This window comes from Cnephaeus nilssonii (genome assembly GCF_951640355.1).
Source record: "Cnephaeus nilssonii genome assembly, chromosome: 15".
Classification (NCBI taxonomy): domain Eukaryota; kingdom Metazoa; phylum Chordata; class Mammalia; order Chiroptera; family Vespertilionidae; genus Cnephaeus; species Cnephaeus nilssonii.
In genome coordinates, this window is record NC_137086.1 from 59716863 (window position 1) to 59730261 (window position 13399).

At 51.0% G+C, this 13399-nt stretch overlaps 1 protein-coding gene across 1 annotated transcript in view; it reads right to left on the reverse strand.

Moving 5' to 3' along the window:
• The window catches only part of LOC307111780 (F-box-like/WD repeat-containing protein TBL1X), a 34148-nt gene extending 28284 nt beyond the window's left edge, over positions 1-5864 (reverse strand). The window contains exon 1 of the mRNA XM_079791872.1: positions 5103-5864. Coding sequence (XP_079647998.1) covers positions 5103-5307 — 205 coding nt within the window. The 5' untranslated portion in view covers positions 5308-5864. The remainder of the gene's footprint in view (positions 1-5102) is intronic.
• Positions 5865-13399: the final 7535 nt, after the last annotated feature.

Here is a 13399-nt window from a genome sequence, read left to right on the forward strand (position 1 = left end):
TAGTGTACCAAGTATACCCAGCTAAAGTGTCACACGAGCAGTCGCTGAGGTCATGGTTACTGTTACTGTTCCAGCCAGAGCATGAGAACTCAAAGAGCGCTCTGGTCCCCACTTTGCTGGCTGTCCGTCTACAGGAATCAGACACACACAGAGCCTGGAGGCAGTGCACAAGTCAGTGACCACGGCTACTGTCCAGGTGAACAATAAAGCAGGCAGCGACATCACCCGGATGAGAAAGAAACTGCAACACAAGATACTCAGGCTCCAAAGGAGTTGGGGGTCTGTGGCTGAGGAAGGACAGGAGAGAGATACTTAGGGATGAGTCCCAGATTTGTGGATAAAGCTATGGACAGGAATGGCAATGCAGGAGAATAAAGGAGGTGAGGGAAGACGAATGAATGATCACCGTCTGGATCACTCGGAGTTTGCGGGTGAACCCAGGTCGGAACTGCACACGGAGATTCAACAGTTGTCTACATATACCCACTCTTTCCAGGGAGTGCAAGGGACCACATAGATGAGAGACTAGAGATAAGGCAAGGACTTTCGGGAAACCAACATTGTAGCGGAAGGCAAAGAGCCAGTGAAGGACGCACCTGCCAAGCCAGTTTTCAGGAGACATTGTTTTCAGGTGGGTCATCTCAGAGTTAAACTCTAGGAAAGTGTTAGAAATAAAGTCAGTGGTGGTCCATTGTCAAGCAAGGCATTTAAACTTGAATGAAAAATTACTGGTAGTTTGTTTGCATAGCGGCCTGCAGAGGGACCCTGCGGAGGGACCTGACAAAGTTCATGCACTTGGAGAGTCCTCCTGGCAAACAGGGTGCTGGGGAGGGGCCAAATGACAAAAGAACTTAAACTGGGACGGAGAAAGAAAGAATACCCTGTAAGGAAACAATGAAACTTGGGCTCCCATGTTCTTTCTCCAGCTACAAAATTGCGGATGAAGCAAATATTTGTGTCTTACTATGTAATTAAGCCTTTCATGAGGCCAGAGCTGGGGGGAAAAACAGCCCTCCATGCAATGACTGGCCACACCAGGGGCCTCCAAGCAGAAGACCCCACAGGCCCGTGTCTTCAAAAGAAGGAAGCATGAGCTTTAAACACTGAAATCCTTCCAAAGCAGAAGTGACACATGGTTACCAAACGAGGGCGATGTTGCATCCAGGGAACAGTTGGCAGCCTGGAGGGGGTTTCTGGTTATCCTACCTGGAGAGGGGGTGCCAGTGGGTAGAGACCAGGGATGCTGCTACACATCCTACAGTGCACAGGAAAGCCCCCCAGAGAAATAAACCAGCCCGGAACATCCACAGCGTCAAGATTTAAACACTGTCATCAATATGGCACTGCGACGGATTTCCCACACCAGCAGATGGCACTGACTGGAGGGAAAACAGGAACATTAGGAGTCTAGATCTGGTCCTCAAGGTCCTTCTCCGGATTGGTGACCCCAGTGCACATCTATACAGTAGGCGACACAAGGTCTCCATCAGGTCAGGGACTGAAGCAGCCTAGTTGGGGCACCCCTTCCAGTGAGGCTTTCTAAGGAGACCTCATTATCACAGCAAGGGTGTCCTCACACAGGGTCCAGCTTCTCTCAGCCAGATTCTATCAAATAGGAAATGTGCTAAGACCCCAGGGCTCTAATACATAAACTAATCACAAAGTGGCTGTTTTTTTAATACACACCCAAGGATATGTTTATTTTTATTGATTTCAGAGAAGGGAGAGATAGAAACATGATGAGAATCATTGATCAGCTGCCTCCTGCACGCCCCCTACTGAGGATTGAGCACTCAGGCCAGACATGTGCCCTGACTGGGAATAGAACCGGTGAGCTCTTGGTTCATAGGCCGATACCCAACCACTGAACCACACTGGCCGGGCTATATTAATTTTAGAAAGGAAGGAAAAGAAAGAGAGAGAGAGAGAGAGAGAGAGAGAGAGAAACTGATTAGTTGCCTCCCATATACGCCTGACCAGGGATCAATCCCGCAACCTAGGTATGTGCATTGACCTGGAATTGAACCCACCCACAACCTTTCTGGGATGTGTATGGGATGACTCCTGATGGGATGTGTATGGGATGACTAATCAACTGGGCCACCAGGCCAGGGCTAATCACCAAGTTTTTTAAATGCAAAAAAATTGATTAGAAGAATTACTATCTAATGAGCCCTGAAGATTTTTTGGTAACAAGAGAAAAAAAAAAGTTAAAGCTCAGATTAAACTAAATTCTGGTGTGAAACAATTGTCCCCAGTGCCCATCAAAACAGTCTATTTCCATTCTTTTAAGTAGAGCTAGACACGAATCCCTTCATCCTTTTCTTTTAAATTTTTGTTGTTGAAAGTATTACATATGTCTCCTTTTCCCCCACTGACCTCTCTCAGCCCACTCCCACCCCACCCCTCAGCACAGGCCCTCACCCTCCTACTGTCTGTGTCCTCATCCTTTTCTAGTAACGTGATATTAATTACCAGCTGTTGAATTGTAAGTGAGCGTCCCTGACAACTAATCCAGGAGAAAAGACAGGTATGTGAACACTGTCAATACCGTTCCATGTGTGCATGTGTGAGAACACCTATGTGCACTTGCATACAAATGTGCATGAAAAGTTAGAACACAAGTCCAAGCTGCTCTGAATCCTCTCCCTTGTAAACAAAGAAACCACAAATCTCCAGTCACCTTGAAGCAGCTACGAAGACCCAGCAGCAGTTTAAGGGAGGGACGCAGGAGCGCCGCAGATAAGAATCACAAGCATTTTAGTCTGCAAAATCCTGAAGCACAATCCAGAAAGGCTGTGTGTGTCACTGCTATTGGCCTACCCACAAAAACTTTCCAAAACAAACAGGTTTTTGGTAACTACCGTGGGAGCCAAGCAACAGGCCAAATCAGGAGCAAACGGCCTCAGACGCCCTGAGAAGGCCCGGGTGTGTCGGCTGGGTTTTACTGCCCGCCTCTTTTAGTTTCCAGAATGGTGCCTCTTAGGGAGAACAGGAGGCCACTGATGATAATGCACTGGGTCACCAGTGTATCGTTTTAGAACTTTGGGGTCCTCTTAGACAGGGAAAACAGGAGGCCACTGGGATTTTTAGAACTTGGGGTACCTGTTGCCAGACGGGTACCAGATCACTTTGTAACTAATATAAATGTCTAATCACTGGGTTGCACACCTGGAACTAATATAATATTGCATATCAACTGTAAATAAAAAAACAAAAAATACATTAAGGCAAAAAAGAACTTGGGGTATCTGAGAAAGGAGGAGGTGCTTTGGAGTCCCTTTATCCAGCTGTAAAACTACTAAATTTAAAGTGACTTCCAGCTTTCTCACACTGCAGAAGGCCAAAAAGCAGGGCTTCATCTTAAGTAATGTTTTACAACTTGTTCCATCTGCTATAAAGGCAAGTCCAAGGAAGATACAGGGTGTGGGGGGGGGGGGGGGGGAGGGAGGGGTAGTTTTACAGTTGTTTGTATAGAAAATAATACAATAATTAAGTAATAATACAAGAATAAACTGTTCCGAGTACTCACAACTGGAAACCTACATTTGCCCCACCATGAATGCTGAATCGTTTATCTTTTCTTAAAATGGATATATGAAATGTTCAAGGTCCGAGTAATTTATCCAATATCTTTAATCTTACCATCAGAAATGCCCTATAAACCCTTTATTTAAAAGATACAGACAAGCCCTGACCGGGTGCTCAGTAGGTTGGAGTGTCCTCCCATATACCAAAAGGTTTCGGGTTCCATTCCTGGTCAGGGCACAAACCTAGGTTGCGCGTTTGATCCCCGGTCTGGGCGCATATGGGACACAACTGATCAATGTTTCTCTCTCTTTAAAAAGAAGTTTTTTTAATTAATAAAAAGTTGATACCCAAGTATATATTTTTTTTAAAGATACAGGCAAAATTCGCTTTAATACGAACTATGTGGGAAACGTGCCCTTGCCGGGCCAGGTGTACAATGACTGCCCACCATCTTTTCAAGGAATGCAGTTGAACATAAATTCAGTGCACTCTAAACAAACCTCCCACAAAGTCCCCAGTTCTGCAAATATAAACATGAGAGAAAGTGTGGAGTAGAACGGTTTGATGGCTCATTTGCTCTCTGAACAACAAAGCCACACCACTTCCCAAACTCATGACAGGAGGGGTGGGCTGGCAGCCACCAGGTTTCTCCCTGCAGTGGACAAGCAGGAAAGCCCAGAAAACAGGTAGGTCACCTTCAGACGCTTCCAGTAGCCAAACATTTTTTTCATTTTAAATGGAACTCTGTCCCTAGGAATGAGCTGGCCCAACCCTTCCCAAATAAACGGACCAACCCACACTTTGAACCCGAAGAAAACAGGGCAATTTGTTTGTTGTTTGCGTGCTTTTACAGGTTCCCCTGGTCCGTTTCAAGATGAATTTTGTTTCTGAGACAAGATAATTCAATTCTAAAGCGGCCCCTGTCCCCCAAACCCATATAGGAGAAACACATTCCTATGAGACACATTAGGAATTTCTTATCATTGGAGCTGAAACTCCACTTTTATAAAGGCGGCTGAAAAGTTTCTGTGCGTTTGGGCAGGTCTCCAGAGCGCCATGGAAATGGAAACCGAAAGTCAGTCAATACTGATGGACAGATGGGAATCTAAAAGCTGGCTGGCGGCAGCTGCCGGGCTGGGTTTCCTAGCGATAAGGGTGCAGGTCCCAGGGGTGCGGAAGCCGGGGCCGAACGGAGGCACACACCGGTGGGGCGGCTCCTGGGAGCGTTTCTTTCGGGCCTCTGGGCAGCCCCACAGGTGCAGGCCGCTGCTGGCGAGACCGGGAGTGACAAGGGACGCGGCCGGGCTCCTTCCCGGAGGGGGACCCGGAACAGAAGCCATTTAAACACTGCGCGGCGCCAGGAGGCAGCAGGGCTCAAGCCGCCGCAGAGCAGCGGGGGAGACGCCGAACCACACCTATACGTGTCCGGAAGTCCACCTCCACAGGTGACCCGAGCAGACGCGCGCCCCGGGGCCAGGGCGCGATCGCTCCGCTCCCTCCGGTGCCTCCGCCCCCTCGGAGCCCCCGCCCACCCGCGAGCAGTCCTCGTGCGGGTGCCGCCGTCGCCTTACCTTGGTGATGACCAGCGGCTTGCCGTGCTGGCGGCCGCCCTTCAGGGAGAAGCCCCAAGGGGCGCCACCGTTCAGCTGCACCTCCACGGGGCGCCCGCCATCGGCGGTACAGGCCCAAGGATCGGGCCAAGCGCGGGGCTCGGCGCCCTCCATGGCGCGGGGCGCGCAGGCTGCGAGGCCCCAGAGGCCGCGGGCCCACCTCCATGCACTCCGGGAGTCCGGCTGGCCGACGCGAGGAGGCTTCAGGCCACTAGCGAACTTGCGCTGCAACTTGAAACTGCGGGCCGACCCGGAAAGGAGCCGAGAGGGCCGGCGGCGGGAGGGCGGAGCGGCGGGAGGGCGGGGCGGGGCGCGGAGCGGGGGACGGGCCTGGGCGGGCTGAAGCGCTGGGGCGCGTGCTCGGGTTTCCCCAGCTGCCCGGGGCGAGAAGGGGGCGCGCTCAGGGGGCGCTCTCGGGGCCGGGGGTGGGTGGCCCGGGCTGTGGCCCGGGGCCTTGGCCGTCTTTCCGCGCGGGCGCCGAAAACCCTAGAGGTTTGGGGCCCGTCAGCCCGCCTCCGGGAAGATCGAGGCGCGGCCAGTGAGGCGGCGGAAGCTCCGGCGCGGGGCGGGCCAGACAGCGGCCTGAGTCTTTGGCGCCTCCATCTTGGAGCGCGCGGCCGGCCCTGCGCCGCCGCCTTTGTGGGCGCGGACTTCGAGCCACGCAGGTGAGGCCGGAAGCGGAGGGGAGCCGCGCGCCACCCGCCAGTCCCGCGTGGACGCACCTGGCCCCAAGTTCCGGGCATCGGGACCGCGGGTCCCGGAAGCGTACCGCGCGCGCGCGCACACTGTTCCTGCTGGAGAGATGGGAAGGCGGCCCCCCTCACCTCCCTCATCCAAGGGCCCAATGTTTATATATTATAACGTTTATATATTGTTTATATATTGTAACGAGATGTTACCATTGGGAGAGGTAGGGTCCAGGGTGCAAAGGATGTCCCTGTGTTCTTTCTTACAACTACAGGTGAATCTGTAATTAACTCCAAATAAAAAGTAAGAGGAGATGATAAGCCAAAAAAATGAAGGGTCACATCCATGCACCTGGAGTTTTTGCAAGTCCCCCTGTCCCAAAATAGCCACCTGTCCCACCTCCCCCAAGGTGGTATTGGCTTAAATCTCAGGGCTGAAATTCAGGCCACTAGATTCATTAAAGCAGGGACAATGATTTCATCGTCTCCATCAATTCCAGCCGAAGTTGTTTTTAACATTTTGTGTTCGTTGTATAATCATGATGAGATTACCCATCTGTCACTTGGAAGGGTTGTACTGTTCATTTCTTAAACTTAGGTGCAAATGGACACGCATCCTTAACACCATTTTGAGTTGTTTTTTATTAATCCTCACCTGTCTGAGGATATTTTTTTTAATCAATTTTTTAGAGAGTGGAAAGGGAGAAAAAGAAACATCAACATGAGACACATCAATTGGTTGCCTCCTGCACCAGCCTCAACCTGGGCCGGGGATCAAACCTGAAACAGGCACATGCCCTTGACTGGGAATCGAACCCAAGATCCTCTAGCCGCTGAGAAACACTGGCCAGGTCAAGTTGTTTGTTTTTAATCTTCACATTAGGCATCCCTCCCAGATTAGCATCATTTGAATATAAGGCTGCTGTCTACATTGAAGAAGTGGCTCCCACACCTGAGACTCGCATGCCTGGAAGTGGTGCTCAAAGGGTTCCCTCTGCCTGTTCAGAAGACTGTGTACCCACCATCCTGTCTTCTGAGCAGTAAAGCTGAATGTCCCAGAAGCGGGAAGCCTCACAGATCCAGTGTGCCCCTGGCTGTGTCGTGAGTTTTTAGAAAACAAAGCCGTCACCTGTAGAAGTCCATACTGGTTCCAGGTTACACTAAACCCTTCCAGACAGGTACAAGGTTGGTAAATTGGGGTGGTGCCTTATAGTCACAAGATTTTCACAAGGTGTTTGATGAGGTCTTGTGATGACACACTGGACAGGATGTGGAAGTCTAGGTGTGACTGAAGCACAGGTGGCTGTGCTGAACTGTTGAACTCCAAATGTCAGTGACAGGACTTACGTGGTTTCCCCTACCGCAGGGCATTCTTCCCCAAAGTGGATGCTTTGAAAATAGGCCTGTAATCCATGCACAACAACATATTGGAATGAGAAAACCTTTAGCTGCCACCACGCAATGCTTTGCAAGGTGGGGCCTGCCTTCATGGGGTTGATCATTTATCTGATATGAGGAAGGTCGGACACTGCTAGGAGAGGCATAAATTATTTCTCTTAAGGTACCCCAAGCTGGCCTTGCTGACCTCCACTGGTCTCCCAACAACCACATCAAAAAATTCGGACATCAAATGTCTAGATAAGATTTGCTTTGGTCTCCATCTAAACGTTAGGTCACTCTTCGAATGAAGACCGACTTCTGGGTTATTTGATAGAGGGATGGGGAGGAGCAGTCTGACTCTTCCATCTTATTCGGGTGGAATGGGCAGTCCTTGCGGCTACCCCTGGAGGACTGTTGGGAGACACACCGCCTGACCCCCAACCCTTAACAACACACACTGCAGCTGATGTCTTACCCACCAGCCATTGTTTTTCTCACAGGTGGTTGTCAAAATCATCAATGAAAGCCTTCTATCTTGAGATGCAACCAGATATCAATGGAGGTGCTTTGAAATATGTCAGAAATGAGGCCAAGACCATGTGTTTTATTATGGTAGGTCAATGCTGATTTTAGATTTTCTTCTTGAAAACAAACCAGCCCTAGCCAGTGTTGCTCACGTGGTTGAGCACCATCATGTGCACCAAAAGAATGCCGTTCCACTCCCCGCCAGGGCACATCCCCCTGTTGCGGGCTTCATCCCTGGTAGGGAGCATGCAGGAGGCAGCCCATCCATGTTTCTGTCTCATTGATGTTTCCGCCTCTCTCTGATATGACTTTAAAAATATTTTTTAAAAGATTATAGATTTAGCTCTGGCTGGTTTGGCTTAGTGGTCGGAGGGTCCACCTACAAATCAAAGAGTCTCGGGTTCAATTCCTGGTCAGGGCCACGTACCTAGGTTGCAGTTCCCTGGCCCCGGTGTGAGGCGTGTGCAGGAGGCAACCAATCCATGTGTCTCTCACATCGATGTTTCTTCCCTTCCAATCTCTCTGGAAATCACTGGAAAAAGTATCCTTGGGTAAGGATCAAAAAGAAAAGATTATAAATTTAAAAATTTTACTAAATACAGATTCATAATAACACACCCATCAAAATATAATGGCTAGAAATACACGCGATGATCAGGTGGAAACACCATGGGTGGATCGCCCCAGTGTTTCCATTACATTGCATTTATAGTAAAAACTAGAGGCCTGGTGCATGAAATTTGTGCACGGGTAGGGTCCCTAGGCCTAGCTGACAATGAGGGCCGATCAGGTTCCCTGCCTTCCTGCGTCCCTGCCTCCCCGCCTCCTCCTTCCCTGGCTCCCTCAGCACCCCACCGCCGCTGCTGGTCACCCACCGTGTTCCGCACCACCCCCTGGTGGTCAGTGCACATTATAGAGAGCAATTGAACTCCCAGTCTCCTGGTTGAACTCTTGAGGGGACACTTTGCATATTAGCCTTTTACTAGTATATATATAGATACAAACACAAGCTGTCAGTGGAGAGACAGATGGTGCCCTACACAGAATTGATATTGACGTCGCTTCAGAATAGGAGGGAATCTGATTTGCAAGGACTTGAAGTTAAGACCAGGGTTCACTGCCTCCCTCCTGGGCAGTGCCTGGCAGTGCTGCCTGGGGCCTTGGTTCAGCTCATGTGTCCCTACCCCACAGAAGTGAGACCGATTCCTGGCCTCATGGTTGCCTCAGGAGCCTGTTACATCAGATCCGCCTGCTATTCCAGGCGAGGCCACCAGGAGATGTGCTGAGTGGCCTGGCCCTCTGGGAGCACCCAGGGCTCAGATGCCTGCTTCCCTGCATCACTGGCAGGTTTCTTGGTCCCCCTTTCAGGGCATACTGAACCCAGCCCAAGATTTCTCTTGTCCTTGGCCTACAGCTGGACCGGAAGCTGCCTGGACTTCCACTCTCCCAGGAAGAAGATCCAGTGGGAACCCATGACCAGCTCGGCCATGGAGCAGGCCTGCCCCACCCACGAGGGCTCCTGTGGGCCCCATAACAGCCCCGCCTCCGGGAAGGTGGCGCATGTGGGCGGGCATACCTCTGATGAGTCCCTGAGCATGCGGTCTGGAGGTGAGGCCCCGGCTGCCGAGGCAAGCGAACTGTAGGGTCCAGGGATCCCCCAAAGCCCTCTAGCAAACACGGTGACATGGGGTGGAGGTGGTGCCCAGGACATCTGTCACACCCTTGGGTGTGCATGGATTGTCACAGTGCCCCACGCTGAGCCGAATCTTGCTCTTCATTATCCACCTTCTCTTAGCTATTCAGCACCGCAGCCTTGCATTAATTCTAAGCGTCTCCCCCACTCCCTTGGGTTGGACGGCATTTTGAGTAGCAGGTCAATGGTCACTTGGCCCCCCGGGAGCATTGCTGGAAGTGGTGGACAGTAGGACACGTCCTCTGCAGATCACGGCGAGTTCAGCCCCTCACTTGGGGACATTTAGGAAAGCCAGTCAGCCACAAGGGTGCCTCAAATTGGTCATTTTCATTAGAGGCCGCGCTGCGATGTTCACAGTGTACCCTGCGGAAGCCTCACTTGGCCTCGGGCATCTAGGGAATGTTCCAATCCCATTCCAAGCTCCGATGAACACCTGTGAGAAGTGCGCATGCTCAAATGTGTCGGTAACCAAATACTAAGGCCGCTCTCCCCCAGGCCCAGCCACCCAGTTACTCCTCCGACCAGAGTAGCGCTGGCCTGCCCGCTTCCTCTCAGCGAAGACCATCCCGGGATGGCCAGAGGAGCGCCCTAAAAACCATTACCTTTCAGCTCCTCGGCCACCTACCACCACATTTCCTCCACACGCTGCAATCAAATTGCAACACAAAATGCTGGATGGTTAGGTTGGTGGCAACATCTCGGAGACGTCCGATTTTTGATTGTAGAGTTTCATGTTGACTAAAGCAGCTTAATAGTTGTGATCACATTTGTGTGTGTTTTCCACAATCCAGATTGTAACTTACAAAATAGATTTCGGCTGATGGACTGCTCTCGTCTGTTTGTTAGGGGTTCTTGTAAGGTTTAGTCTCAGCAACAAATGGTGTGAAGTCAGCACTCTGACATCCACGAAGTTGTAACTGACGGGTGATTTGGGACGGACAGGCACATTGACTCTCCAGGGAGGAGGTCTTCGGCAGCGGTGGTTTATGGGCGCCCACAGGCTGTGTGAAAACCAAGACTGGGCAGCTGAGAGAGTTAGGATGTTGAGGAAGGCAAGTAAGTGTGTCCAGGTGGCGAGGCTGCTTTTCTTTCCTCAGCCGGCCCTGGGGTTGGATGGACAGGCCCGAGTTTTCCAATCCACCCCATGCCCAGCCCAGCTCTGCCTTCAGAACATGGGCACTCAGAGCCGGGCGGTTCTCTGTGGAGGGGCGTCCTGTGCACTGGAGGCTGAGCAGCACCCCTGGCCTACACCCACGGGTGCCAGGGGCACCTCCTCAATCGTGACAACCAAAATGTCTCCAGATGGTGACCAACGCCTCCGGGACTGGTCCGAGGTCAGGACCAGTGTCTCAGAATAAACAGGCTTCCCAAGCTGGGACCCATGCACTTGCTCTTCCCGACATGCCGTCTGCACGAAGTGCCGACACACACACACAGGCGCCTGCAAAGCCAAACACTGTAACCCAAACCACTCTGTGCAGAAACAATGCCATTAGGAGCAAGGAAATGGGCGTGACGCCGAGGTCCCTTTTCCTTTCCATTCCTACTATGCAGACGCGTTGAAGGATGGTTTGCTTTTGGGTGACCAGCTTGATGTATATGCTCAGGCTCCAAAATATGGCGTTGAATTGACTGTTTCCTGGAGATGGGTCTGGTCTGGTTGTCATCGGCGTCTGGAAGGGAAACGGTAGCTGTGGCTGAGGCTGGAGGACAGAGACCGTGTGTTTACAGGCGTCCGTCTACTCAGCTCCTTCCTCAAGGATGAGGGACCTCCTGGTGCAATGGCCGTTAGCGTGGTGCCTCCTGCGGAACGAGCCACACATTTTACCCTGAAATATAAGGCCACTGTCCTTTGTGGCTCCCATCTCTGTATCCCCACGCGCAGCCCAGAACCCGGCACCCAGCAGGGTGTCTGTGGAATGAGGAATAATTCTGACACCTGTTCCCAAGGACTCCCCGCCCCCCCACAACCCCACCCCCGTTCTGGCGGGAGGCGGGCTCTTGGGATGATTGCCCAGTCCCCAGGATGACTCTCAGCAGGAAGAACGTTTGCTTTTATTCTACTGGTAACCCACTGCTCTCCCCCCAAACCACGTGGTGTCATCCATGAAAAGACGGCTCGGAGGTGTCTTATTTTGACAGAGGGTGGTCTCCCTCTCGTTGGGCACCTCCTGGAGTTGAGCACAGGTGGCCAGGCAACCACAACATGCACTGTGATCGCATCATAAGTACGACATTGCTGAAGTGTGTGAAACACTTTCCAGGACATCCACACCATCACAACTTCTCTCTTCCTCTCCAGGTTCCGATGCCAGCACAATCGAAATCCATATTGCAATGGGTCCCCCCACATGCATGAGATGGAATCTGTTCCAAAAATCCAGGGAGACCTGTGAGAGGGATGTGGCAGGGTCCCAACCCCACATCCTCCGACTCTACATTTTCATTCTTCAGAATTGTGTTCTCACCTTCCCATCTCCACTCTGTCAGGGTGTCCTGTCCCCCAATCTCTCTCTCTCATCACCAGGTTAGAGCATCTCCCCAAGATCCTCTTTGTGAAAAGAGAAATGATGTGTGTGCACTTGGGAATGGAAGATTGCCTTCTAGACCAGTGATTTTCAACAGTTGTGCCACAAGAATATTCACAACACCAAAACCTGACTATTTAGTCAGAGGCATAGACCTCTTCCCCTGCAGTTGTAAAAAAAAAAAAAATGACAACAGCCTAAACAACAATAGCCATTAGGGGCGAATTAATCAAAACTATAGCTATCTTTTTGTCAGATGGGCAAAATATATACCATAATTGTTGATGTGCCACAGAATTTTAGTAATTAGTTTATGTGTGCTACAAGATGCAAAGGTTAAACATCACTGTTTCAGACCAAATGCTCAGCAGCTTCTGTAGATGCTGTAATGTAATGCCAGGTCCAAATCCCGGTGAAAGTTAACAAAGTCATTGTAACAAAGCTCCCAGTCTGGCTTGGATTCTGTCTGAACAGCATGCCCAGCAAATGTTCTCGGGTAAAGTTATTGATGAGGCCAAAAGGGCAACGAAGTGGAGAAGCAGCTGACGAACAGGGCACACGGATGGGCTGCGCTGCATGTTCTTCACGTACCATATAGAGTGCGCAAAAGAGACAGCTCCCATAACGAATTCAGCTTTTGGTCACTCTGAGGAACTGCATGTTCTTCGTGCACCACAAGAGGGCAACAGAAGGCACAGCTTTCATCAGGCATCCAGCCTTAGTCACCGCATGGGCTGGCTGCTTGTCCTTGGTTCAACACAACAGGGCACAGACAGACAACTCCCATCAGGGATTCAGCCTTTGATCCCCACATGGGGTTGTTTTTTTTTTTTTTTCTTTCTTTGTTCTCCACAAGAGGGCACAGAAGAGGCAGCTCCCATCAGGAATTCAGACTTTAGTCCCCACATGGGGCTGCATATCCTTTGTTCACCACAAGAGGGCGCAGAAGAGACAGCTTCAATTAGGCATTCAACCTCTGGTCCCATTGCCAGGCTGCATGACCTTTGTGCACCACAAGAGGGCGTAGAAGAGTCAGCTCCTATGAGGTATTCACCCTCAGGTCCCCTCTTGAGGCTGTATATCCTTTGTTCACCACAGGAAGGTGTAGAAGAGACAGCTCCCTTCAGGAATTCAGCCTTTAGTCCTCACACGGGGCTGCATGTCCTTCGTGCACCCCAAGAGGGCACAGAAGAGGCAGCTTTGATGAAAAAGTCAGCCTTTGGTTCTTACATGGGGCTGCATGTTCTCTGTACACCACAAGAGGGCGCAGAAGAGGAAGCTTTGATCAGGGATTCAGTCGATGGTCCCCACACTCTACTGAGCATTTGTCTCAGGAATCCATAGAACCTGATTTATTCTCACATCTTTGCCTAGGTCTCCATCTTTCCATCAGTTGGAAAATATATATGTACTAGAGGCCCAGTGCATGAAAATTCAGCCCGGCCT